At 48.0% G+C, this 27,846-nt stretch overlaps 2 protein-coding genes across 4 annotated transcripts; one reads left to right on the top strand and one right to left on the bottom strand.

The window, feature by feature from the left end:
* Window positions 1-56: 56 nt before the first annotated feature.
* On the bottom strand, window positions 57-15,774 carry LOC100696314 (AP-2 complex subunit alpha-2). 3 transcript variants are annotated; one of them, XM_013275319.3, is made up of 22 exons: window positions 15,430-15,773; window positions 13,461-13,529; window positions 12,753-12,895; window positions 11,392-11,585; window positions 10,287-10,416; window positions 10,063-10,164; window positions 9,873-9,981; window positions 9,604-9,754; window positions 8,742-8,910; window positions 8,439-8,576; window positions 8,173-8,355; window positions 7,489-7,586; window positions 6,926-7,157; window positions 6,653-6,817; window positions 6,120-6,256; window positions 5,181-5,263; window positions 4,935-5,024; window positions 3,635-3,758; window positions 3,124-3,240; window positions 2,833-2,902; window positions 2,171-2,305; window positions 57-2,047 (listed from the first exon to the last, which is right to left on the bottom strand). In XM_013275319.3, the coding sequence occupies exons 1-22, from the start codon at window positions 15,494-15,496 to the stop codon at window positions 1,970-1,972; spliced, it is 2,784 nt and encodes a 927-aa protein (XP_013130773.1). In that variant the 5' UTR covers window positions 15,497-15,773; the 3' UTR covers window positions 57-1,969. The 3 variants fall into 3 exon arrangements, with proteins under 3 accessions (XP_013130773.1, XP_025764374.1, XP_025764376.1); XM_025908589.1 differs by lacking the exon at window positions 13,461-13,529 and having other exon boundaries at window positions 15,430-15,774; XM_025908591.1 differs by lacking the exons at window positions 12,753-12,895; window positions 15,430-15,773 and having other exon boundaries at window positions 13,461-13,512.
* A 3,463-nt stretch (window positions 15,775-19,237) lies between these two features.
* LOC100696141 (tryptophan 5-hydroxylase 1) lies at window positions 19,238-26,361 on the top strand. The gene is made up of 10 exons (XM_003437520.5): window positions 19,238-19,508; window positions 19,648-19,831; window positions 19,917-20,017; window positions 20,094-20,161; window positions 20,249-20,445; window positions 22,408-22,543; window positions 22,853-22,979; window positions 24,867-24,962; window positions 25,410-25,543; window positions 25,909-26,361. Exons 1-10 carry the CDS (start codon window positions 19,353-19,355, stop codon window positions 26,084-26,086), a joined length of 1,377 nt encoding a protein of 458 aa, XP_003437568.1. The 5' UTR covers window positions 19,238-19,352; the 3' UTR covers window positions 26,087-26,361.
* The last annotated feature ends 1,485 nt before the right edge of the window (window positions 26,362-27,846 follow it).

The raw sequence follows: 27,846 nt of genomic DNA, 5'->3' as shown, positions 1-27,846 counted from the left end.
CGAGTTACCAGGAGTCTTTTTTTCCGTTTTGAATAAAAACAGCAGATTTCAGGTTGTTAGTTTGTAAAATATGTTTATTTGTAAAAACACATTTGGATGTTGAAATGACATCACAGTGACATCAGCAGCTATTTCTTCTGCTTCGATGCCGCGCGATCCTTCAGCGAGGCACACGTGACTGAGCGCGAGCGTCCGTCAGGAGCGACGGCGGATTTCAAAGACGTAAAGTTCAGGAAACGCGACGAGCGGCTGCTTCGGCCTGAGCCGCCACACGGAGCTTCACCGGGTCGGCCGCAGACTTCGTCTACAGATTAGCTTCAGGACAGAAACTGAGAGGACGTCCAGCTACGAAGGCGGGAGCTCGAAACCACAGCGTGAGGTCAGACCTGAAAGTTTGTTTCCTCGCTCTGAGGTGAAGCCATGACGACTGAGCCCGTGGTATTAAACACTTCTCTATGGGCAGTAACGAGGACGAACCCTGAGAGCTTCCTGCTGGGCCGACCAACGCTCAGACTTTTTTTCCATCATTTCATCGTCTCCTAAAAGCTCAAACTCACATTGTAGTTCAGTTCTGGTTTATATACGTGTGCCAAACTGCAGCCTTCAAACCAGCCGGGAGAGCCTCGAGCCAGGCTTCACCTGCCGGCTCAGCAAACTGCTTCCTGCTGCGTACAGGGCTGTTCCTCCAACATCTCTAATGTTTAGCACAAAGGCTGATGTGTCAGCAGAGGCAAAGTCATCAGAGCTTCTGTAATCAGTAATCAGAGTACCTGGCTCACTGTGTGCTGACAGCAGGGGGCGAGCTGCGGGGTCAGCAGAGCACGTTTCTGCTGATGAAGGCACAGGTGTAAAAGAGGCTGAACAGAGTTCACCTTGAAGGCACTACAGGTGAGGCGTTTGACGGTCTCCTTTAAAACGATGAAGACTTTTTTGTTAACCTGCAGAAATGAAGCCGAAACGGTGACGGCGCCGTGTGAGGCGTAAACACTAGAAACGGCGTTTTTTTCTGTCACATCGACGTCTGTGAAGCTGAAGCCTGCTGCCGTTTCCACGCGTGGACGCTCGCTCTGTACTCGTCACGTGTGCCGTCGCGGATCAGGATGAGGACACGTCACACAAACGCAGGAGATTCAGCAAACATGAGCGACAGAAATGTGAAGAGTGCAGCGGTGCTCTGAATCATCGAAGCTTTAAGGCAAACGTAGTGTGTGAGGCAGTGATTGGGGCTCTTTGTAAGGCCATTTATGTTCTCAGTAACAAACATTCACAGACTCGACCGTCTGGAGGTAAGAACGAGGCGAGGTCAAGGTCCACCTTTAATTTAGAATGACTTTTGGGTAACGTCCCCTTCAAACCTACAAAGCCGTCTCCTTGTTCACCTCTGCAGCTGCTGCCGATTCCTAGATCGCTCCCTGGAAGTCCCGCTCCAAACGGGAAGCGTGGATCCGTGGCTGGAGGAGCAGCATTCCCGTTTGGTGTCTGAAATCGAGCCAACCGGTTCAGAGGTGCACAAGAAGAAGAACAGGTGTGCTCTTATGACCTCATGACCTCCAGCACAATAAGAAGATCCTAGCTAGTGTTCTACGAGGACTTTTTGTCTTTGCTGAATTATCGTGTAAAATTTATGTGCAAAAGCAGAATCGCCCGAAGCATCTGAAGTCGTTGTTACACCAAAGACAGAAAAGCTGCGGCTTTTCCTCCCGAGGTAAACGACGTCGACCTCTGATCGAGCGATTCTGGTTTGAAGGCGTGCGATTGGTGCGATTGTTGTCTAAAAGGAAAGACTCCGGCGGCAGAGTCAGGACCTGCAGCGAGGCGCTCACAGTGAGGGACGATTAAAGCAGTGTGATTAGTAAAGCTGTGTGCAAAAATACATTTGGATTCATTTGGATTCATTCAGATGTAAAGCAAGAAAAATAAAAAAGACTTTACACTGTACAGGAGCTGAGGTGTGAGAGGCGGCGAGAGTCTAAAACTGCTCTGAGAGCAGCTCGCAGAGTCTCTGAGACACCGAGTCCCTGCTGGTCCGGAGCGTGAGGCGGTACATCTGCACAGGAAGCACTCAGAGTTACACACAGGTGAGGGTTGCACGCAGAGAGTGTGTGTGTGTGTGTGTGTGTGTGTGTGTGTGTGTGTGTGTGTGTGTGTGTGCGCGTGTGTGTGTCTTTACCTGAGCCTGCATGTTGGGCTCCAGTCTGAGCAGGCAGCCCACCTGAGTGGACTTCGTGTGAACGACTCCCGCTCCGACAAAGTTCGCAGGATTGGGATCGACGCCGTCCAGCAGAGCGACGCCGAAACCTAAAATCTGGAGAAAAATACGTTTTCATATTCACACAGTGGGAATAAACGTGGAAACTTCGGTCAGCGTCTCTGCACGCCCGCAGGTCTCGCGGTCGGCACACCTGAGCCTCACTCTGCTACCTGTGTGCCGACCTCGAGTGACCTCAACTTTGATCTTTGTGCAGCAAATTCAGACAATTCGAAAGTTCCTGATCACGTTTGTCTGATCTCCACAGCCTGAAGAGCATACGCTGTAATCTGATTACTGCTATAAAACAGCTATATTACTGTGTAACTCTGTGGCTGTTCTGCATGACTCAGGTGGCTCACACCTGAACCGAGGGTCAGAGGATGACTTCATCCTCATCAAAAGTCCAGCAGGTAACATCTGACCACTAGGTGTCAGTAGACTTCAGGCACCTGAGCACAAACAGCTCGCTACTGTACCTGACGACATGAAGCACCCTGAGGTGACGGCTGCTGTGATTTTAGCTGCGGAAATAAAACTGAACTAAAACTTGTTTACAGTCAGAGTGATTTGTGTTTTTTTACCTTGGCCTTGGCGACCTCGGTGTCCATCGAGTGTTTGGCTTTGAAGATTTTCTGGACCTCCTGCTGAGGACTGAGGACAAACAGAAGAAAACGAGTCGTCGATTACTACGTGACCCGTTATCCAATCCTGAAAGCTCCTCACAGAAACACACCCGAGCTCTCTCAGATCGATCAGACGTAAAACAGAACAAATGTTTGGTGTCAGCGCTCGAAGTCAGAGGCTGAAATATTTTCAATCAAAGCAATGATCGACCATCGATCGGCGTATTGATCAGTGAAAGCGGTGCTTACGCTCCGAGCTGCTTCCAGCGCTGGAAGAAGTCCTGCGACGTCATCTCTGTGGGCTGGAAGAACTTGTTGAGCATCACGGGGAGCTTCACAGCGATGTTCTGCAGGGCCCCACCATACCTGAACGTGAGAACACACACACACACACACACACACACACACACACACAGTCAGAGGTGAGCGCGCGCACACGCACACACACACACACACGCACACACACACACACGCGCGCACACACACACGCGCGCACACACACACGCGCGCACACACACACGCGCACACACACACACACACACACACAGAGGTGAGCGCGCGCACACGCGCACACGCGCGCACACACACATGCGCACGCACACGCGCGCACACACACACACACACACACACACACACACACACACAGAGGTGAGCGCGCGCACACGCGCGCACACACACACGCGCACGCACACACGCGCGCACACACACACACACACACACACACAGAGGTGAGCGCGCGCACACACGCACACGCACACACCTGAACTGGATGTTGAGCACCGGCGCGTCGCTGAAGTCTGACACGCACTCGATGTTTAGGATCTGCTGCATCTGAGCTCCGCCCTCGATCACGGGGTCGACCGCCTTCGGGTGGATGTTCAGCTGTGGACACGACCATTAAGGACTCTACTGAAGGTCACAGGGGTCCACATCATCAGTGACACAAACTCCTCTGAGTGAGCCTTCCTGATACTCACGGGGTATACTCAGAGTACTGAGTGTACTACTGTGTGTACACATCTGTGATCAAACTTTCAGCTGGATTTTATTCTTTTTAAACGCAGGACGTCCCCCGACACAAACACTAACACCAGAGATGCAAGCGCAAGCGTGTGACGAGAGTATCTGCAGCACTGCAGTCAGCTGACAGGTTTTTACTGTATTATTAGGATTTTTTTCGTCTTCATTTAAAGTGCCTCACTCCTCTGGGACAAAACCGGCTGTGACGGCGTTCTCAGGTTTGTGGCTCGTCTGCTCTGGTGTTTCAGTCTGCTCCACTCAGAGGTCAGCTTCATGCTTTTTTAATTATTAACCTGCACCCTGTTACTCACGGCCGTGTTGATGTGCTGCTGTGAGTGCACAGACACACAGTACAAACAGAGGACTGGTAGTAAACATGCATTCACACTCATTCACAGGTTTTTGTGCAGTAATGGCATGCTGCTAACTCTCTAAGCACAGTGTGGGAACCTCTGCCTTACAGGTGAGACCCCTGCAGGAGTCTGCAGTCACGAGCATCAAACCCAGCACTCGGTGTGGACACACAGGCAGAGACAAGAAAGGCCTCAGAGTCGGTGCATGAAGAGGAGCCATCAGCTTCCACAGCTCTGATGGAACAGGAAGTGCAGCGGGTATCTCACATTAGCGCGTAGATCTATTGACGGGCGTTTTACCCACCAGGACGTCTTTGATCGCTCTGGAGATATTATGATGTCACAGCATTTTAAATCAGCTCTGATTGGATTTTCCTTCACTTGCCTGCCGACATTTGTTTTTCTGAACTTGTTTCAGGGGGGCGTGGTCATCACAGGACACCACGCCCACAGACACAGAGATGCTAAAGAGTCGGATGCATTTCTGTAGAAAACAGAATATAAATATTTAAAGAGGGTCTGCACGCTGCTGGTACCGGGGTCATGATGTTAACGTTGCCCAACCCTCTCCAGCGCCGCCTCGCCTCCCGAGTGGTTTTCTGAGTCATGCAGAGCTGAAGTGGGAGCTCCTCGTGCTCCGGTTCGCTGTGCTGAAGCAGAATTACGAGGCTTGTCATGAAAGGATATGAGACTTGAGCGCGTCGCTGCTGCTCACTGAAGAGGAGAAGCTGAGGAACTGGGTGGACGTCTTGTTTCCGTAGAACACGTACATGCGACCTGCGAATGACCATCAAAGTCAGGCAGCAATAATAACAGAGCTTCACACAAAAGACAAAAATAATTGAAACAAGATTTTAGTCTGAGTCTGGCAGGAGGAGGTTGTGCTTTTTAAACCTCGATTCATTCCTCAGGATTTAATGAGCGGCTGCTCACCGAGGTTCTGCCGGTACTCAGACTTCAGCCCGATCTGTAACAGCTGGTTCTCGTAGATCACGCCGTTGTTCTTACAAACAAACCTGGAAGAAGGAAAACGTGACGACGGTTACACAAAGGAAACGTCTGTATGAAGAAGAGACATCATGGTGAGGCCGAGCATGGCGGTAAAGCTCGGTCACGCCCACAGCTCAGAGTTTAGTGATCTGTTGATTCACTTCATCCTGTGCAGATCTCAGAGCGGCTCGCATCACTACCAACGAGGCCGAACAGGAACAACGGCGTACAGAGGTAAACATGGCGTTCGGTGATGTCAGAGGCTAACCTCCTATCAGAGCTCTGACGTGCAGGCTCAGTCTCTCTGCAGCAGCGGGATGCATCACACTGCAAAGAAACCTGCGATGATGACATTTCTGTCAACAGTTTGTATGTTGAGATTTTCACACCGTCTGATTCAAGGTGTGCAAACAGCAGGCGTGACACAACTTCACGCACACAGCCGAGGTCACGTGCAACCTGCCTGCTTCACACCGCAGCTTAACAAAACCTAACACACGGCGCGCTGCATCACTCACAACACGACACTTTTATGTCACGTTCAGATTTACACGGGCATCCTCGTGGACGACGTGTGAAACAGCCCGACTCTGCAGCGCTGTGAGCGCCTCCATCGACGCACAGTCACCCTGGGTCACACGGTAAACCCAAGAGCTCCGTCTCTACAGGCCTGAGTTAGCATGTGAAAGGTCAGAGTTCATGGCTGTTTGCAAAGCTGCAGCAATGGTCCAAAGTCCAGCCTCAGCCTTCAGAGAGCTGTGCATGAACCAATGCTGCAAACCTGAGTGAGCTGAAGCATCGCTGAGAGGACCAACGTTCGTCCACAGAGACTAGACAGACTCACAGAAACATCAGTGCAGGTCACTGCTGCCGAACACTCACCTGGGGAAGTTCTCCTCCGATACCTCTGTGGCTGCAGGGGAGGCGGAGCTCTCGGAAAACACATCAATGAGCAGATTGGCTCCTGATGAGGGGGCGGAGTTTAGATTCAGGACATCCGTAAAAGAGTGGGTGGAGCTCTGGAAGACAGATACGAGAAAACAAAATGAGAACAGGTGGAGGTGTGAACTACACCCTCCTGCTAGGATTGAATCTCTGCTTTCACCAATGAATCGATTCACAGCTGATCGTCGAGCAGCGCGCTCATCAGCACAGCTTGTTCTGTTGTTTACTAAGTCAGGCTGACAGCACCATGTTCCTATCAGAGGAGGAGGGGCGGGGCCTGTCAGTAGGGAGAAGGTCATCCAACAGTGAAGAAGAAGATGGACAGACAGACTGAAGATAAAGGAAAAGCTGCTAAAGGCAGCCTGTGCATGCAGACTGTAATAACGACCTGCTGCAGGCTTTTAAACAGCTGACGAGAGGTACCGGGCAGATTTCACAGCAGCCAATCACAGCTCTGCATCTGTGGTTACCTTGTTCGTGGTGTCAGTGTTCTCGCTGTGCTCCGTGTTGCCGTTGACGCTGCGGCGACTATCGTCCATGTCTGGCAGTTTTCCGGGTCCTTTCTTCTTCTTCAGCTTGGCCAGAATCGAGGACTCCCTCTCCGGGAACGGCGGCATTTCCTCCAGAACGGTGGCCTGTGCAGAGAAACAGGAAGTCAGTTAGCATCAGTGCTAGCTCACGGCAGGTGTCCCCACGTTGGTGGGTCTTATAAAGGGGATGACTCCCTGCGGGGGTTAACGCACCAGGATGTCGGTGCTGGCGATGCAGCTGAGCCTCAGGTACTCGACGGCTCTTTGCTGAAGCTCCACGTCGGCGTTGCGAAGCTGGCTGTCAGAGCGCAGGACGTCCTGGATGGTGGCTTTCACTTCTGGAAACAAGTTGATGAACTTGATGTACGCCGACAGCAGCAGCGCCCGAGTCGGCACAGAGCACAAGTGGAACTTGGAGTGGAGGAGATTGAACTGGACCAGAGGGCTGAGGAAGAGGAGACAGAGTCGCGGTGAAACCTCCGAGCAGTTTAAGGCAAAACATCAGATTAGCTGAGGCTATAAAAGCGTGTCATGGTTCACCCTACATACAGAGACTACCAGCATCAGGCAGCAGTGCAGCAACACATCAGCTTTGCTGATAAATGACATGTTTCCTAAAGTCTGCAGGCACATTTTTCCTATTCTGTCACAAAATCGTCCAGAATGAGAGAAGAGCTCAAAGATTTATTATTCTTTATAATAAAAATCTCAAATAACAACGAGACCAGACAAACATCCCCTGGACTGTGACGATCAGCTGTGGGTGTGGTTTGTACCTGGAGCGTGAGTCACCAGCAATCAGGTTACCGAACTCCCCCAGGATGTACCCGCCCACCTTCACCAGGTTCTCATGGCAGGCGGGGGCTTGCAGCGCCTGCAGGTCAGAGAGGAAGTGACTTCATGAGACGGGTAGAAGACACAAACGAACCACTCACACGGGCCGGAAACACATTCAGGATCAAAGCTGCGTTTATGAAGGATTCTTTCATCCAACCGACCAATCAAAGAGCTTTAAGCCCACCCACCCAGTGAGGATCTCACTCAGTGTTCAATAATCGAGTCAGTTAAACTCCGTCTGTCGTACTGTGCGTGTCGTACAGCCGTTTGGAGCCTTTAAAGAAGAAACCCAAACGTCCGGACAAAATAAAACCTGATCACATGATCACAGACTGAAGCCACTCTGAACGTGTCTGCTGGGAAAAGAAGCGCGGGTTAAATCTGCGCCATATCCCGACACGCTGCTCCCTGCAAATATAACTACACGTCACACCAGTGCAGCCTGCAGCTACTGTGATTGGCCGGGTCGGTGCCGTCGGGTCCCCGTGCGACCACATGCCGAATAAACGGCGCGTGAGCATGAAGCTGGCAGCGGCGCCGGCTTGACAAAGATTCACCGCAGAAGTCTTAAAACAGCGGTGAGCTCTGTAGCGGTGGCATTCAGGGACAACAGCGAGGCTCACCTCAAACACGGTCTTGGCGGCGTAACCTTGGACGTCGTCTCGGTTTATGACGATCTGGATGACGCGGTACCAGACCTCCTCGCTGACGTAGTCCCCAGCGATGCGGATCAGGTTCAGGATGGTGTCCACGTACCAGGTGTAGTCCACGGCGTACTTCTCCGCCAGGATGGCCACTTTGAGGACCTGAGGAAGAGAAGCCAGAGGCTGAAGAAGAGCGCTCACACCGCTTAAAGCGAACAGCGAAACGTGCTGACATCACGACCCACTATCTCTTCTCTGATGGAGTAGTCGGCGGTCTCCAGGTAGCTCAGCATCTCTGCCACGATCTGCTTGGCGTTACTGCGGTCGCACATGGCGTAGAGCAGATCCACGGCGCGCTGGCGAACACTCACATCTCTCTCCGTCTGCACAGGATACACACCAGGAAGCAAGTGTGAATTTCAAAGTAAAGGTCAGACTTATTCGCAAGACTAATTTTTAGTGTTCAAAGATTCAACCGAACCAAACCTTTGAGTTTTGTCCAAGTTCAGGAGGAACGGACGACTGACGTCCAGCTGAGGGAGACTCACCTTCAGAGCGTTGATCACAGTCTCCATGTGCGTCTTCACGGCCTCGTGGGAAAATTCGGAGCTGGCCAGCGTGCACATGCTCTCCAACGCCAGGTAACGGAGGTTGGTTTCTCTGTGCTGGAGGAACTGGCCCAGCTGGTTACAGGCTCGTACCAACAGGGTGGGCTCACTGGGAGACAACGGGGGACAAGCGTGAGGCTCAAATACCGACACCCGAACACGATGAGCGTGACGTCCGAGGACGACCGGAGCTACGGGTCTCAGGAGTGTGAGCCGGGCCCAGGAACCACGTCTCTACACTGCAGCACATCTGTACAGCAGCTAAACATCTGCTCGCTCAGCCCTGCGCTCTGACATCATCTGATATTTGTGCTGTTTGTTTGTTTTTAATCTGATTTTATCACGTTGAGCTTTTTGCATATTTTTACTTTGTACATTTAAATTTGAACCATTTTAAAATGTTAAATATTTCAATGTTAACTTACTGAGCTCTGCAGTGCATTATATTGTTTTTCAACAATTAACTTAAATTAGTACTTTTAATTTATTACTTATTTTTAATTTGTATTTGAGTTAAATTTGTACTTACTGAGCTCTTTGTTCTGGTTTCCATGGCAACGCGCTGCATTGTATTTACATTTTACACACAAACCAGATTGCTGTTATATTTTATTGCTCTATTGTTATAGTGTAATTTATTTAATTTTATTTAGGGTGAGAGGCGGGAACCCTATGACAGCTGTGCTAGGCTCTGGCCCCGCCCACATGTGGAAGCAAACTGACGGTTTTGTTTTCTCGGGTGCTGTGACTGAAGTCCCCCCACACTTGTGGATAAATAAAGCCCGCCTCATGTATGACCTGCCTGTCATGGTGGATGATGAGGGCGATGGCTTCAAACAGAACGGCGTTCTTGGCGTTGGAGTGTTGGACCTTCTTGGACTTCGGAGGTTCCTGGGCTTTATTGAGGATGGTCTCTAAACACTCGGTGAGACGACTTCTCAGCGCGGCGTCCTCTGCAAAGAAAACCAGACGCTTCAAGCCCCGTCGCCACGGTTACGCCTCTTAAACCTTTACTTATTCGTGGTGGACTAGCGTGTGTGCAGCAAACAGGAGCGGGCGTGTGTGCCGTACCTGGAGGAGGGTAGCACTGCAGCAGGCGCAGCAGTTTGACGGACAGCCACGGGGCAGCCACAAAGTAGTACGTGTAGTCCTGCAGGTCGATGGACGCCGACGTCACGATCTAAACAAACAGGAAGGAGGTTAACGTCCCCGCTGGTTTACTATTGAGCCGAGCGACGCGGAGGGTCACACGGACACCCACCCTGCTGAGCCGGGCCACCGCCAGTGAGACGGAGGTCTTAAAGTCATCCGGATTCTTCTGGGCCAGAGTGGTGATGAGGCTGGTGGCTGCCGTCACTACGCCCTGAAATAAAGAAAGGCAGAGTCAGCGTTTCAGGGCGGGGTTTAAACTACGACATCACATCGATCGGCTCGTTCTCACGATAAATATAGTATTTAGCTCGCAGCGAGGAGGCGGAGTCTCACCAGGTGCTGATCGTTCAGCAGATGGACGACCCGTGCGGTCCATTCGCCCATGGGCACGAGGTCGGGCGACGTCCTGTTGAGCCGTAACAGACACAGAGCTGCGCTCTGCTTCACGCTGTCCATCGTGTCCCTGAGAGAAGCAACGGCGACACGCGTTCACCAAACAGGAAGAAAACCAGCAGCGAGCAGCCGAGGACACGCCCACACGCATCCTCTCATTGGTAATCAGACTACATCAGAATACAGTCCTAAACTTATAGTCTGCTCAGACTGTTCACACTAACTCTTCTGTGTTATTTCAGTAATGCTGATCCATCACGATCGCTGTTTTCTTATAATTCACTCGTGAGCCTCGCTCGCTCGTTCCCAGTAGAGATAATATCCGTCACTTCCAGTGAAGTCCGGCCCAGAAGGATGAGGTTTGCATTTTTTTTTGCTGTTCTTTGAGTTTTAACACTGGCCCCACTTCCCTGTCAGAGTATTCCTCCTCCAAAAACTAGTTCCCTGATTAAGTGTCAGACTGGGCTGAGGCCCAAACAGAAGATCAACATGTGTGTTTCACTCCAAGTCTGAACATGAATCATCATCTATAACATCACTTTTAAAGGTTGTTTCTGGAAACTTTTACCAAAGTGCCGACAGCCCATAACAGCCTGTGCTGACTCCAGCTGTGAGTGACTGAGACAGCTGTGCGGCTCTGCCTGTGATAGACATCTGTCTGTAACGACTGGAAGGATGGAGATGTGTGTGGGGGGTTATCCATCCATCTGCCTGCTCATCTGTTTCATGTGCAGATGCCAATAAAGGCCAATAAAGGCCTGTTATCCACACACCGGCCTGCAGTCCGTGGATCGTCACTGTGTAATGGGGTCGGCTTTATTTATGTGTAATGAGTGACGGGGCTGCGCTTCAGGCCACAGCAGCGCAATCTCAGATAATATCAGGTTGGATTTGGTTGCTGCAACAATCTACATAATTAACGTCATATTTCTCACGATCCGCCGGCGCCCACAGCTGACCCTGAACCAGATTCATGACCAACACAAACAAACTGTTATTAAAGGACTTTGAGCCGCTTGAAGCTAAAACGTGTTTAAGAACAAACCCGGCCACTAAGATTCTGGGAATCTCCGAGGCGAACGCCTCCGCCATCTCTCTGCTGCCCACGTTGGCGATGCAATGCAGTGCCAGGTTCATGAAGGTGGGGTTGCGGCTGGCGAGGTCGTTTTTGATGGCGTTGTTGATGAGGCGGATCAGGTCGCTGTTGGAGTTCACCAGCACTGAGATGAACAGGTAACCCTGAAAGGAGGAGACACGGCAAAGGTCACGTGACAGGAACAGGATATTCTTTATCTCTCTCCGACTCTGGAAATCCACAAACACACACAGAAGAGCCGGAGCGTCACCACCCCCCACACGGAGCAGCTGGAGGCGTGGCCTCTGTTACCAAAACATCAGCTGATCCCAGCAACTCTCGAATCTGCTGTACTGACGATCATCGTCGTTTATCAAACTCATGTTAGTCTCGTGCTTAAAGTATTTTTACTGGATTACTTGTGTAACTGAACAGTAGTTCTAAGAGGCTTTGGAGGACTCCACGCCGTGCTGTAACAATGATCAGCCTCCACACGCTCACTCGTTTCCTTTTACGTCTGTTTTTGAAGAAGGTAACAAAAAACTGATCAATGAAATAAAACTGATCAGGAGCTGATTAACGACAGCTAACCCACGTCAGGGTCACAGGGTGGACCGTCGCAGAACTCGGTAAATTTACATTCTTGTAGTTTCTTCTGTCACATACACTTTAAGTGGAGTCTGGTGAGGTCCTACACAGTGGATGAGTTTATAACCTATGGCGCATGCAGCTCCGCCTCCAGTGACTGATGCTCAGCAGGAAGGATGCCCGCCGAAACTCAGCACAGACGCTCAGAGAGCTCAAGTCAAAGGCAGCTAGCTCTGTTTGAGCCAGCGATCCGACCACAGTGAGTGTGGGCTTTTAGAGACGGGACAGGGCGCGCTGGTCTCGAGACAAAACTAAATGAGAGCTCTGCAGAGAAAATTACAGCAGAGCAATAATCATTTTATCTTCTTTCATGATCGCTGGAAGCCTAAAATCACAGCTGGAAATAAAATCTAGCCTCTCAGAGCTGAAATGATTTGAGCCGATTCACTTCGCTCTCATCCAGAACACTGTTGGTAAAGTTGTTATTACATGGTTATTACAGTCTGCTTCATTAGAGGTGGGAAAAAAACCCAAAAAAAACAGGACGCCGCGAAGGGGAAACAAGCGGCACTGCAATAAAAACATTTGGAACCAACATAAAATGTGTTTATCAACCCAGAAGCAGAGACCACAGAGCCGTCTGTGAGGCAGCAGAGCCAGAGCGGCGAGAGGGGGCTGTCCTGACGCTCTGGCTCGCCCGTGATAACCCTGAAACATGGCAGCCGAGCGGCTCCGACACTCACGATCTGCTTCTCCGTGTACTTGTTGGAGCTCAGGAGGTTGACGGCCTCCATGTGCCCGAAGTCGATGTCGTGGCCCAGAAGGAAGATGAAGAGCAGCTTGCAGACATACTTCTTTTTACTGTAGCCATCCAACGCCTTGTCTCCTGCACGCACACACACACACACACACTCTTTACTGTCTATGTGATAAACAGCAGCATTTTATTCCAAACAGGTGAGGCTCGGAGAAAAGAGCAGGTGGACTTTGTCTGATTCAAATCTAGTCAAATAATCCAAACCCAGTGAGAGTGGGAGGTTCAGGATCTGCAGCAGTGCAACATCAAACACACGTAATCTCTGTTTTTGCATGACTGGGCTTTAATTAGGCGTTTGGAAACATCATCATCAAATAAACCTGAAGAAAGAGTGTTACGCCACCCTTAGTACCTCATGGATAAGAAGCACAGTTGCAGAGACATGTGGACACAGTGAAGAGGCCTGAATGCCGGGTGGAGAGGGCGGAGAGGAGGCGCTATGTGGACACTCCCTGCCTGCATATCGCCTCCTCTCTGCAGCAGACTAATTATAGGCAGCAAGGAACAGGTGGCAACAGGAGAAACAGCAGCAACCAGAGAGTCAGTGAGGTTTCACAGGGCGACACAAAGCAGTCAGGACAGGAAGCAGGAAGCACGTCAGGTGACTCGGCGAGCTCGTTTCTCCATCACCTACCTTTAAATTTGGAGCGGATGTTTGCCAGCTCCTTGTTTATCCTCTTTATCTCGGCCTCTTTACTTTTACCTGCAGACAGATCAGCATTATTCAGCATGCACAGAGCTGTGATCACTCATGAATACAACATCCTGCCTTTTTTTAAAGGTCGCCGCCGCTGAGGAATGTGGCGTCCAGGTTCAATCGCACACTACAACATAACAGCTTCCTGATAAAGCAGTGACATATCTTTACTTTATTAAGAAAATATCCCCAGAAGCAGGAACCTCAGGCCGCCCGTTTTTGAAGCGTAGACCTGATGACGCTGCAGGATCACACAGAGCTAATCCTCCCTGCTTCCTGCTCCTTTCTCGCTCTGTTGTGACCAAAACTTCCAAACCGAACATCACGCTTTGTTCAGCAAGCCCCGAAACCAGCGGTTGAGACCATAAATCATCATTACAGTGTTTACTGAGCTCAGATCAGCTGAGCTGGAGCCTCTTTTTCTCACAGACTTCCATCCAATCAGACTTCTCTCTGCAGCCGCAGGAGTCGCCCCCTGCTGCATGTTTGAAGACACGTCTGTGTCAGATTTACCTTTCAGCTAAATCCATCTTTAAGTCCGGTCTCTGATTGTGACAGTAGGAACATTTTTCATGTGCTTTGTTGTGAAGAACGTGATTTATAACCTGATGAGCGTTCACCAACATTTCACATCGACCGGATAATAAGAGGTGAAGGGAGCAGAGTGGATGTGGGAGCGCTCACTGACAGTCTAAGCTGTATGAACACAGAGGGCCTGAGATCAGCTGTGACTGAATCAGCTGCACTATCAAATACAGAAGGCTTATTTTGAACTGTGAATCACAGTAAGCTGCTGTGGTGGATTCAGAATAGGTCACCCTGAAACACCAGCATGAACAAAACCAGCAGAGCAGCAGCAGCTGGGACACTGCAGAATAAAATCAGAGTCAGGACGGTTTGTGTCGGGGCAGCAACAGGAAGCTCTGAGGCCGCGTTCCTGTTTTCTCACCCAGAACACTAACATGCAGTTCTGCATGTTAGTGGTCCTTATGTTAGGCAACATAAGGACCATGTGGGCGAAAGTGTGGGGGAAAGTCACCTGACTTTAGTGTTTCTGGGTTAAGGTCAGGGGTCAGAGAGTCATCTCTCTCTCATGTCCCGGTATAAACGCTCACGGACGTGAAACGTGTCTGTTTCTACAGAGGCGGCAGCACAGACTCACATCACAGAGTGTAAGGATGCTGAAAGAGGCCAAAAACCACTGGCCTGCTCATCATGCAGGTACCGCAGAGCAGAGTCGTACCGTCACACAGCAGCTGATTCAGTTACTGTAGCTGTAACTCGTTCCCACGATCAGCAAACAGAAACACGGGGAATGTCTACCTGCCTCGGCCTCACCCGAGTTTCTCACCTTTCACCTGTACCTGCCCACGAACACGCTCTCATTTCAAACTTTTATTTTCCACGCTGCTGATTTTCCCTAAACCCCCTGGAGAGCACCACCACACTACTCTCGCTCTTTCACGAGTACTCAGATTACCGTTTTGCATTACTTTTCGCGATTAACGTTAGTTCCAGCTAACGCCAACTGAGGCGGTGGCACGGAGATTTTACACACCGACTTTTTCGACCGGCTAAGGCGGCACTGAGCCGCTCATGTTGGCCTGATAAAGCAGCTCACGCCGTTAAAAAGTGACGGTTTGTTTATCTCCCCACGGCGGCCCACGCCCTTTGACACGGTGACGTTAGCAGCTCCGAGCTAGCAGCTAGCGTTGATTAGCCGGGGAGGTTTGAGCTCTGAGCGGGAGTTTATCCCACTTTAACGGGGTAAATGTGCCCAGAATGAGGGCGGCAGGGGCGGGAAACTGACCCCGGGCTCGAAGTCCCCCCCCGGGCGTGTTCCCTGAGGTCCCCGCGGTACAGAGGCTAGCCGTGCCTAGCTGCAGGGTGAAGGAGACAAACTCACAGTTCCTGATGTCGGAGATGAACACGGCCAGTCCGCGCATCCCGTCCCCTTTAGACACCGCCGGCATCCTCTCCGCTGCTGGGGAGCTTCAGCTGACCCGGACAACCCGCTGCTCGAACCCTCAACTCTCTGTCTGTGGAACCGCGAACCGCCGCTGCGAGCACCAGGAGCCCCGACATATGACCGAGACAGGAACCAGACGGGCCGCGTCCCCTTCAGCGCGGAAACGCCCTGTTCCAGCCTCCTCAGGCGGGCCGCGTCCCAAACATGTTCGCTTTACCCACTCAACTGAGTGAACGCACCCGGCCCAGTCCTGACCTTTCAGCAGCCCAGAACATCTGGAGCATGAGCACCGAGGACGGGAGAGCTCCCAGATGTTTGGGAGACTATTAGAGTCATGCTACTGTCTTCATCATTTTTATTAAAACTTTGACTCAATTCATTTTTCAGTTTAAAAGTTTGATATGTTGTGATTTGCATTCTGTTTTATGTACTTTTATAAAAGTCCCAACTTTTTTGTAATAGACGTTATGACATCAAGACAAACAGCTGGGTTATAAAGCGGATATTGGGGAGGGGGTTCTTTTGACGAATTTCTGAAGGCCCTGTGACAGACTGGCGACCCGTCCTGGATGGTAGCTGGGATAGGCTCCAGCGCCTACACGACCCTGAAATGGATAAGCGGAAGAGAATGGATGAATGAATTTCTGAAATTTGATAGGCATTAATTAATGAAGACACTGTCTAAATTATTGGCTTATTTTTCAAACTGAGAGACTTCCTTCTGTGTGAAGCTCTTCTTCTACCTGTCTCTATTTGAGCCTCAGTTAAACTGCGGTAATGTCTCATGGTGGAACATGTGTCTTATTTATGTGGAGTAATTACAGACTTTCCAAATGAAAGTGAGATACAGTACGAGACACGTTATGGTCCAAACGTTTGGAGCTGGCTGAATGCAAAACTTTTCACAAAGCCAGTGTAATTATGGACTCGTGTCATACTTTGTGGTCTCTGCACTGATACAGGCTCAGTCCTAAAACTGTACACTTCTCAGGCCTTCACAGTTCTCAGTAGTTTTCCGCTTGAATTACACACTCTGATTATTTTATTCCGTTATTCCTCAGGTGCTGGTCTGCAGCGTTACCGGGCTTTAGCATCTTTAGAGTAATTTTGGGATATTTTTAGAGTCGGCTTCATTTGGATTCATGCTGGAAGTTATATTTGTATTTCATGTGCATTATTTCATTCATGTGAATGAAGATCAGAGCGTAACAAGGTAAAGCAGTAAAAAAACGAGCCTGCACAGAAACACATACAGCATCAGCAGACAGTGCTGCACAAAGGCCTGGGCTCTCTAATCGCATAAACAGACAGTAGATGGATCACACTCTGAGTCTGACTCATTAAGCTTTTCAAAGAAGCAGCATCAGGCTCAGATCTGCAGCCCAGAAAATCACGGCTGCAGTTAGCAGCAAACCCACATCAGTGACGTTCATCTCAGAGGGCTGCTGAGGGTCACGTCCGGCCGTAAATGTGTTTAAATACGCCAGGCCTCATGTGGAGCCTCCTGGAGTCAGGCTGCAGTTTTAGACAAAATTAGAGGAGCAGATAGAGACTTCCTGTCTCTCGCTATAACTACAATTACTCATTATAGATGGACTACATGGCCATTGTGAGCTACCCTCCCGTATGAGGTTATGACCATGAGCAACCGAACATGTGATGAAAGCTTTGGTGGAAACTTCTAACTCACAGTGAGTGAGTTATTTTTATGTAAAACTAAACTGCTCTGCCAAAAGCATTCACTCACCTGTCCAAATCATTTAACTCAGGTGTTCCATCACTTCCACAGGTGTTTCAAATCAAGCACCTACTCATGCTGACGGCTTCTACAAACATTTGTGACAGAATGGGTCGCTCTGAGGAGCTCCAGCATGATGCTGCGATAAGATGCCACCTGTGCAAAACGTCCGCTGGTGAAACTGAAGTTGCTCTTTGTTGCTGAACAGGTGACTCAGACCCGCCCTCTGTTTTCTGACAGAGGTGATGTCCTGAGCGACGAATCGAAATTCCTGATGACTCCTGATCACGAGATCCAGTTGATACGTTTTGAACTCTTATCAATAAAAAGCTGTGATGGCTCGCTTTACAGTCCTTTTGCAATATTATTATCAGTGCTTGTGTACACTCACACTGACTGGTTGCTCCAAGCGTAATTATCTGGGTAAAAGAAAACACTGATACAGACTGAAGAAGTCACTTGGATGAGTGACGAAACGTTTCTCCCACAAAACGCTACGTCCAGATGAACAGATTCAACTTTTGGAGACTGATACAGTTTTATATTTTATAGCTCTGGACAAACAGTGTTCCCCTCCTTACACTGTAGTTACACGTGACTATTTGGAATGTTGTCTGTATTACAGAGTATACTAGCCGCTGTAGCTCGGGAGGTAGAGTTCGATCCCTGGCACTCCGCCTGGTCTGCATGCCTTTGGGCAAGATACTAACCCTAAGTTGCTCTCCAATGCATCCATCAGAGTATGAATGTGTGTGAACATTAGTAAGCACTTAAAATCAGAAGGTGAATGTGACATGTTGTATAGAGCGCTTTGAGTACTCTGGGACAGAGGGAAGTGCTATATAACAATCAGTCCATTTACCTGCTGAAAGATCCAAAAATAACCTGCTGAATATGTCAAAAAATTAATATTAAAACAGGACTGAACAAAAAAATGATGGTAAACTTTCAAAAATTAGAACTGTAAATATAATTTCTGTATTCATAACCAGAAGTTTCTTTAAAATGACTCAACAGTGTCTCCAGATTCACCTTACAGCTGTCTGCACCCGAGAGTACTGTGTAACTAGAGTCCACGACAGGAGGTCAGAATACTGATAATACTCTGTTCTTTAAAGTATTTGTCACTTAAAGCATATTTTGTGTGTGTTTTCTGTCTTATAAATAATTCTTTTATTTTGTCCAGTGGCTAATCACTGCATAAAAATACAGTCAGCAAACAGACAAACAGGAATCTCTTCATTCCCACATTTCCAGAATTTAGGGTTTAACTGTCTTCATATGTAATAGAAGAGAGAACAGCAGGAACCGACACCTGCAGCTCAAAATGATTTCTGTGAGTTCAGTGAAAGAAAGGAAAGTTTGCTATCCTTTATGATACAGCCTATAACTTTAACATGTTGGATACTCATTAATTCAAATACTTGCAACATAATTTGTTCCCTCTCTCTATTAAAACTGTTCTACTGTAACTACATTTCAGTTTGATTTAGAAACGTGTGCATGTTTCAGGTACTGAAAATTACACAATGAATTCAGAAACCTTCCACGTATAACCTGGGAAATGATATTACAGTCATACACTTCTATTGTTATAACTAATAAAGGATGTTAATCCTGAAACAGTGTAAATGAAAATGTGTCATAAATACAGTAAATATCTAATTCATTGTACATAAACAGTACACAGTACTATAAACATGTTGCTGTACAGTAAATTATTGGCATGAAGCTAACAGTAAGTCGTTCACAGTTACTGTAAAGTTCACGTGTTCGTGTATTTTAAAGGACAGTTACAGTAACACTTTATCATCACGTGTGTTTGACTCTACAATAAGTGATCAGGTGGTGACGTGTCAAAGCGCCGTGTGTTGTGATGTATGTGGCATTATGCTGATCTTCCTCCTGATGAATATTCCTCTCTGGAGCGCCCTCCCCTCTGCTGCAGCTTCATAAACGCAGCAGCCGCCGTGCAGAGCGACAGAACAGCTGGAAACTCATCCTGTCTCAACCTTTACGTCTTACTCCTACCAGACGACTCTCTGATGCAGCCAGTGCAAAAACAAGTTTACTGAACCATCATTATAAATTTCATATTTGTGTCGCTGAAATCCAGAGAAGCATGTACGCCAGGAAGTCAGAAGGAAAGGAGCTTCGCAGAGGAAGGTCTTTGGACAACAGGACCGTCTCCAGCAGCTTTGGGAGAGGGTCGACAACCATCATATTCACTCTGAAAAACGAAGTCGGTGGTTTTATAAAGGCACTGAAACTTTTCCAGGTGAGGTTTCATTTTCTTTATGTTGACACAGATATGGTGTTTTCTGAGGATGTGTGTGACTGGCCAGGAATTTGAATTTGATCGGAAGCATTTACAGCATTTTCTTTGGGTGTGTGTGTGTGTGTGTGCACGCGCACAGGAAAAACACGTCAACCTCATTCACATCGAGTCCCGTAAGTCCAAACGAAGGAATTCAGACTTTGAGATCTTTGTGGACTGCGACACAGACCACGAGCAGTTCAAGGAGCTCACCGAGCTGCTCAGGAAGCACACGGACATCGTGGAGATCTCGCCATTCGACAGCTCCGCTCTACCCGAGGACGGTACACCTTGTCGTACTTTGACTAAACAGAAGCTGTGATAGAAATGAGTTATTTCACAGGTCTGCGTGTGTTGACTGTGTTTCAGATGTGCTCGGTGTGCCGTGGTTCCCCAAGAAGATCTCTGACTTGGACTTGTGTGCAAACAGGGTTTTGATGTATGGCTCTGAACTTGATGCAGATCATCCGGTATGTGGGTCGTCGGACAGAGCTCTGAAATGAAGTGTGAACTCAGTAACCGACTGAGGTTTTGCTGTTCCTGCAGGGATTTAAGGACAACATATACAGAAAAAGAAGACAATATTTTTCTGATTTAGCTATAAACTACAAACAGTGAGTTCCTCTTATGGATTTCTTCATTAATGAAGTTAATAATAAAAACCTAGAAGGGCTTTCATCCTTTAACTCTGTCTCTCACAGCGGTGAGCCCATCCCTCGTGTGGACTACACTGCAGAGGAGGTGCGTACCTGGGGCGTGGTGTTCCGGGAGCTCCACAAGCTGTACCCGAGCCACGCCTGCAGGGAGTACCTGAAGAACCTCCCACTGCTGACCAAGTACTGCAAATACAGCGAGGACAACATCCCCCAGCTGGAGGACGTCTCGCACTTCCTTAAAGGTAACCATCAACAGTGTTGGTCGTTACTTGAAAAACGTAATCAGTAACTAATCACTGATTACTTCTCCAGAAAGTAATCCTGTTACCTTACTGATTACTTATTTTCAAAAGTAATTAGTTACTTAGTTACTTTTAAAAAACATTATAAACACCCTGTATAGGTAATAAAGCGACCTTTCAGCCCAATTCTACTTTTTCTTCATAATCCATCATGTAAAACTGAATCCAATGAAAAAGTCTCTTTTTAAAACTTGTTTTATTAGTTTGAATCTTTTTACTTTATGCATCAAGCAAAAATTAAATTATATGCAACATTCTCTGACTCGTTAACATTTAAACCTGTTTTCTGCATATTCCAGCATATAAAATAAAATCATGTTTTGTGTTTACACTCTTTCAAATAGATGCAAGTAAAACACAGCAGAAAATAAATAAAATCAAAAACTCAGCAGCAATGAGTCCTGTGGCTCTTAAATCTATTGTCAGCTGTTTAGCAGGAGTGGAGCGGGTGGAGGTTTGCCCACAGCGGTCATGTCAGTGGGGGGATCCGGGGGTTTCTCTGTGAATGTCACATTCCCGTGGCAGCGCGCTCGCTGCTCGCTCAGAAGTTTAGGGGGTTTCGCTGTAAAAAGAAGGTTTCTTCTCACCCAGAGTGTACAGTGGACGCTAAGGCTTGGTTACTTTTATGGAATCAAACTCAAAGTAATGTGAGTACTTCCACGCTTTAAACACTGCACGGTCGTACTCTCTCCCGCACTCCATATTATCCGGTGTTGATCTGCACACGTCTGTTACCATGAATGACGCACAAACTTACATCATTGTCATGAGACACTCTCGCAAACAAAATCAAGGTTTAGTAATGCAATAATGCAGCGTGCGTACGGGAAAGTAACCGTAATCTAATTACGTTTTTGCAATAGTAATCCCTTACTTTACTTGTTACTTGAAAAAAGTAATCGGATTACAGTAACATGTTACTTGTAACACGTTACTGCCCATGTCTGACCGTCAAACGCAGGCAGATGTTTGGAAGCTGCTGAATATCTGAGCCAAAAACAAGGAGAGTGACACCGATGTTTCCCACTGCAGCTTTCAGGCACCTTTTCAGGTTTCGCACATGATGGGCAAAACCAGTTTGATTGTTTTGGAGCCAGAGGTCACCATATTATCAGCTAATGCTGCTAGCTCCATGTATTGCATAGCACAGTATGGAAGCATCACACACACAGAGATACCTGCCAGTCAGTGCTCAGTAACATCCAAATAAAGTCCTCAAAGTTCACTGTGCACCAGAACTGGAGCTCCGCCTTCCCCGACGGTCTGTCAGTGCAGTGACCTCACAGCAGCCATGTTATTGGTCACATGATGTCATTAAAATGCTCCAACAGCACAAACACGGTGCAGAGGTCCAGTTAGCAGACAGCTAGCAGCTACAGCCACCTGTGTCACCCACCTGTCAGTCAAAGAGGCCACGCCCCCAATAATGCATGTTGTTATCAAGGGGGGAATTATCTACAGAGACCAATCAGTTTGTGTATCAGGCTGTAAACATGGTTATTTCTGCTGGAAAGTTTTAACATGGGAGTCTATGGGGACTGACTCACTGCTGCCTCTGCTGGACGGTACACGAACTGCAGCTGTCATGGTAACCCCACTAACCCCACTACCTGCGTCCTTCCTGTTTTCTGTGTGGGTTGTTTTTTGTGCCTCTGTTTTATTTTGACAGTTAAGTCCATGTTACCTTTCTGTGTTTTTACTTCCATCCTTTGTTATTTTCTCCCATCCTCAGTATCCTCCAGGCCTTTTTATCCCTCATCCCGGTGCCTGAGTCTTTGTCTAATCTTACTCCTCTTCAGTTCTGGCTTTCTTATTTTTGGTTATCTGGTCATCTTTTGGTCGCTGTTTAGATTAAAGATTAAGATGGACAGTGTGTGTGTGTGTGTGTGTGTGTTTGAGCAGAGCGCTCAGGCTTCATCATCAGGCCCGTTGCCGGTTACCTCTCCCCCCGAGACTTCCTGGCAGGCCTGGCCTTCAGAGTCTTTCACTGCACTCAGTATGTCCGCCACAGCTCAGAGCCTCTGTACACACCTGAACCGTGAGTGCACACACACACATATACACACTATAACAGTCAGTTCTACTGTCTTTCTTTATTGTGTTCATATTTCTAAAACTTTGTGTGTGTGTGTGTGTGTGTGTGTGCGTGTGTGCGTGCGTGTGCTTGTGTGCGTGCGTGTGTGTGTGTGTGTGTGTGTGTGTGTGCGTGTGCGCGTGTGCGCGTGTGTGCGTGTGTGTCTGTGTGTCTGTGTGTGTGCGTGCGTGCGTGCGTGCTTGTGTGCGTGCGTGTGTGTGTGCGTGTGCGCGTGTGTGCGTGCGCGTGTGCGTGCGTGCGTGTGTGTTGCAGAGACACATGCCATGAGCTGCTGGGTCACGTGCCTCTGCTCGCCGAGCCCAGCTTCGCTCAGTTCTCTCAGGAGCTCGGTTTGGCGTCTCTCGGCGCTTCAGATGATGATGTAAACAAACTGGCCACAGTGAGTGCTGCAGCGCCGACTCACCCTAAATACACCTGGATGAGGCGGGAACAACATGGCTCCCCCCACATATGAAGGGATTGGCTCATAAGGCTGTCAAGTCAGTTTTATTACATAAAACATTTTAAAAGCACAGAAGTTGAACCAAAGTGCTTTACATGGACACGTATCTGCAAACCAAGAACCCAAACACCAAACAGCAAACGTCACAAAGGGTTAACAAAGTTCTCACAGTCTTACAGACACAGTGCAAAGGAAACCATGAGGGACCCCAGACATGACAAAAATAGGTCCTTAAATCTGATCTCAGTTCTTCTTATGCGGACAGGAAGACTCAGGCAGCAGTAGCAGGTGAGAGGTTGGGCTGATGACCTCAGTGAGCTGGAGGCAAAATATGGAGGCTTTAAAGGCAAATAATAACATTTAAGCTTCAATAATAATCGAATTTCTCAATGAAAACATGCCGTTAGTGTTGCGAAGTGGGCGTGTCCTGAGTTGAACTTGTCTAAATATTAAGGCAACTACCAATAGGAGTGAAACAGACCACTGACTGACACATAAAGGTGAAGGACACCTGGATTAGGTGCTGTAGTGCCCAAGCACTCAGCCTCAGTCAGTCTCAGGGTCTCCTCTTCCTCTTCCTGTAAGAATCGACGTCCTGAGTAGCAGGCAATCCTCACAGAAACACGCCTGTTTATCTGACATCACAGCTGTGGCAGCGTGTCATTGGCTGGCCCTGATAGCGCATGTGTTGCGATGCTGTTCACTGAGAGTTATTGATCAGCTGCTTTACACAGGAAGTACAAAGTGTACATATCTTACAGGTAGAGCCTGCTGTGCTTATAGAGGTGCATGTACGTGGTTACCTGTCCCGTTAATCACCTGCTGAGCTCCTGCGCCAAACCTCTGCTGCATTTCCACATCTCCACCACCAGGTGACACCATCAGGCTTCTCATTAGTGAGGAACGAGCCAATCACAGCCATTCTTACTTACAGTATATTCAGAGTTCCTCATAATAAGCAGTGCTGTTCAGCAGCTGAAGCATTTACAAAATTCTTCCTTCCAAACCTTCAGGTTCAAAATATTCATGTGAAAAGTTTGTTTAGGTGACTTTGAGTGATTCTCAGTGTGCGCTCGCCCCGGGGTGAACGTCCGCCTCACTGGGGGACCTTTGTCCTCTGTACTTCCACCTGGTTTTTTATCCGGGTAGCTTTAACCCACCAAGGTCATCGTCAGTGACGAGTCTTTGAATCAAGTCGAGTTTTATTGTCAACCCAACAGTATACACTCAAGCATACAGTGGGACGAAATATCATCCTCCTGGATCGAAGGTGCAAACTGTAAAAATAAAATGAAAAAAATCACATAAACAAATATACAGAAATATGATAAACTAAGAATAAGAACAACAGTACTGAATAGAAAAGAATAAGAATAAATAAATACAATCAAGACTCAAAACTGTTTATTGTCAGTATTCATGTATACAGCATGCTGAGTTAGGGCTAATGTGATGCTGCTGAGTTCAACATGAAGAAGGATTCAGTAAATATAAATACTGGAAAGAAATGTGAAAAACAAGAAGGCAGATGAAACCAGCAGCTATAAAAACTGTATGTCTGCAGACTAGCGGGTCATGGTGGGGTTAGACCTCAGGTTTGGGTTGAAGCTCATTTAACCCCAAAAAATCAATTTAAAGATGATTTCAGGTGTTTTTTAGTGAGATAAGGTTCAGCAGCAGAGAGCTGGTTTCCCTCACCTGCCCACAGACAGTCAGTTTCATCCACACCAGGCTTTAATCCACCAAACAGACAGATGAGCGCTGCTGACTGAGCGCGTGCAGTGGCGCTCTGAGCTGACGTCGGTGTCCTCCTGTGTGTTTCAGTGTTACTTCTTCACTGTGGAGTTTGGCCTCTGTAAGCAGGACGGCAGGCTGAGGGCGTACGGCGCAGGGCTCCTCTCCTCTGCCAGTGAACTCCAGGTGACCTCTGACCTCCACACTGCACATTCATCTGCTGCTCTTATTGTCTTCATGTTGTCTTTCATTTTCTCGGCTCAGAAATATGATGATTTTTAAACAACACAGATTATTAGTGATTTTTGTGTTTTCTTAAACCCACTGAGTGGTTAAAAAAATCCACATGGCGTAAAAACACCATCTTAAAACTCCTCCCATTTTTGTGTACTTGTATTTTACTTGAGTACTTTCAGGTTTTGATGCTTAAAACTTCAACATGTGCAGATTTTACTTCACTGCACTCACGACTCGCTCTCAGTGTTTGGTTTTTGGTAGAAGCAGCACAGAGCGTCCCTCCAGCTGATCCAGTCTAACACCAAGCGTTGCTAAGCTAGTTACCTGACCCAGCAGGTTCCAGTAAGTTTGGACTTTATCTAAAACATCTGTGCACGTGTCTGTCTGTCCTCCTAGCACGCTTTGTCCAGCTGCGCCAACATCCTTCCTTTTGACCCCACGGTGACCTGCAACCAGGAGTGCATGATCACCACGTTTCAGCAGGTTTACTATGTGGCCGACAGTTTTGAGGAAGCCAAGAACAAAATGAGGTGAGCTGCAAGTTTTCCCCGCATGATGTGTAAGATGCACCGTGAACCCTGACCCTGTGTGTCCCTGTGCTGCTGTTGGGATTCAGGCTTGAAAACAATGCTTGTGGGCAGGCCGTATCACAGCGCAGAGCATGAAGTTTAAAATCGCAGTTTAAAGTCTTGAAACCTCTTGGCGGGATGTTCACATGAGTGGCAGAGACTCATATAGATTAATTACCGCTGTCTTGGATCTTTGGTAGCAGGCAGGGTGTGTTTTATGCAGAAAGCTCGTTGAGCCTCGGCTGCGACGCATCTCTGAGGGATTTTGGCTCTGAGCTGATGTGGGAGCTTCAGCTGAGGATGTAAAGTGTGTGCTGTGTCTGCAGGGAGTTTGCCAAGACCCTTCGACGTCCCTTCACGATACGCTACGACCCCTACACTCAGAGCGTGGACGTTCTAGAGGACACCAACAATATCAACAGCATGGTGAAGGACATCCGGCACGAGCTGGACATCGTCGAAGACGCTCTGAACCGACTCAGCAAAAAACTGCAGAGCGTGTAAAGAGGTGCTGCCGAACGCATCTCAAAGTAAAGCCGCTGACAGCCGAACACTGCTTCTATGTCTCTGCTTCTGCTCTGAATCTACTGCTGCTGCAACAAAACCGACACCTCCTCCTGAGGGGGGAGGGGCCTCCTGAAACATTCGCTAGGACACAGTTATTGTTTGTAGGCTGAGCTGTAAAAATGCGGCACATGTGCCGTGATAATCTGTCTGTAATCATGTGAATTTGTGTGATGATCTATAAAATACACATAATCGTGTGTGAGAGTTCTGCAGTGATCTGATCCTGGTTCTGTTTGTGCTGCTGCTCAGTTACTGCAGCATTTAATGCAACACAGCACCTGTGTCCATTAGATCAGCTGCACACACCTACACGAGGCATCACAACAACTTTTAAAGCAACAAAGTGTTGCTGGGTGTGCAAAGAGCAGCATTTAGTTGTGAATGCTTCACACCAGCAGAGGGCGCCACTCAGCCACCCCACCAGTATCTACAACTGAGTACCAGCAGCACCATAAAAGTACTTCACTGGTTAAAAATAGCTCACAGATGTATTGTCACTGAGCTGGAACCTTCAGCTTGTGACTGGGAGCAGATGTCAGTGGGGAGCCCCGGTTAAATACCTCCGCTCATCTCCAGCTCCATCTTTTTATTCCTGGACTCTCTCTCCCAGAGCAGCTTTGCATGATTCACAGTTCAAAATAATCCTTCTTTACCTGCTGGGCCTCCTGCGACTCCTCAGCTCATCCCTTTAGCTCCTCCCCCTTTAAGATACATTTCTGATTGGCTGCTTCTCACAACCAAAAGGTTTGAACGGCGGGTGGGTGTGGCTCCTATTTCCTCTGTGACATCAGACAGGTCGAAGAATAGAAAGCGTTTAGAGCAGCTGGGTTTGGGCTCAGAAAGGTATTATTAGAAACTTTGTGCTTCTGATAATGAGTAATGGTTTTGTGTCATGTAGTTCTTTTCTTATATGAAACCTTATTAGGGTGGTCCTGCAAAAAACAGCCTAAGGTTATATTTTAAAAACATGTTTCACCTCACGCTTGACTGAAAGTTTGATACCAAACTTTTAAATGTGGCCTGTACACCACTTCAGATATTTCACAGTTAAAATACTTCTCTGTATGTATAATCAGACCTGCCATAAAGCACCGGTGCAAACTGGAAGGATGCTTCACACTAACAGCAAACACTGACCAATCATTTAAAGTCCTGTCACTGACTGTGATGTTCTGCTCTCCGAGCTCATAGGTGACCGTGAGCTCACATGTCGAAGGACAGAGTCCACAAAGAGCCCTTAAAATCAGCAGTGAGAGCTGCCAGGAGCCTGAAAGGAGGCTAACACAGCGCTGCACGTCCCGAGCTGATTGGTGGATCTTTGGTGGAGGGAGAAAGAAAAAACTGAAGTTTGTATACAAGTTCCAGTGTTCAGAGAAGCTGGACTGTTAGTGCTCGTACTATTCAGCAAAGAGTCTAATTTAAACAGCAGTGAGAGAAAATGGTTGACATCAAGTTGTGGCTTTAATCGTTAGGACCTCATATGAGAGCCGTGCTTGTTGTTAGGAATCACTGAGTATTTAAGTCAAGAATGAATATTATCTGTTCAAATATCATCACATCCACATCCTGCACAGTTTATCCACCGTGCTTCACCGTGATGATACTTCAGGTATCATCCTGATACCTGAAGTTATGGACCAAGGAGGAAAACTAAATGACATGAGGAGGCGAAGCTCTTCAGCATTTCAGTCATTTCT

This window comes from Oreochromis niloticus, linkage group LG1 (assembly GCF_001858045.2).
Source record: "Oreochromis niloticus isolate F11D_XX linkage group LG1, O_niloticus_UMD_NMBU, whole genome shotgun sequence".
In the NCBI taxonomy this organism is placed as follows: Eukaryota; Metazoa; Chordata; class Actinopteri; order Cichliformes; family Cichlidae; genus Oreochromis; species Oreochromis niloticus.
Note: the sequence above shows the minus strand (reverse complement) of the source record. Positions and strands in the feature narration are given on the sequence as shown.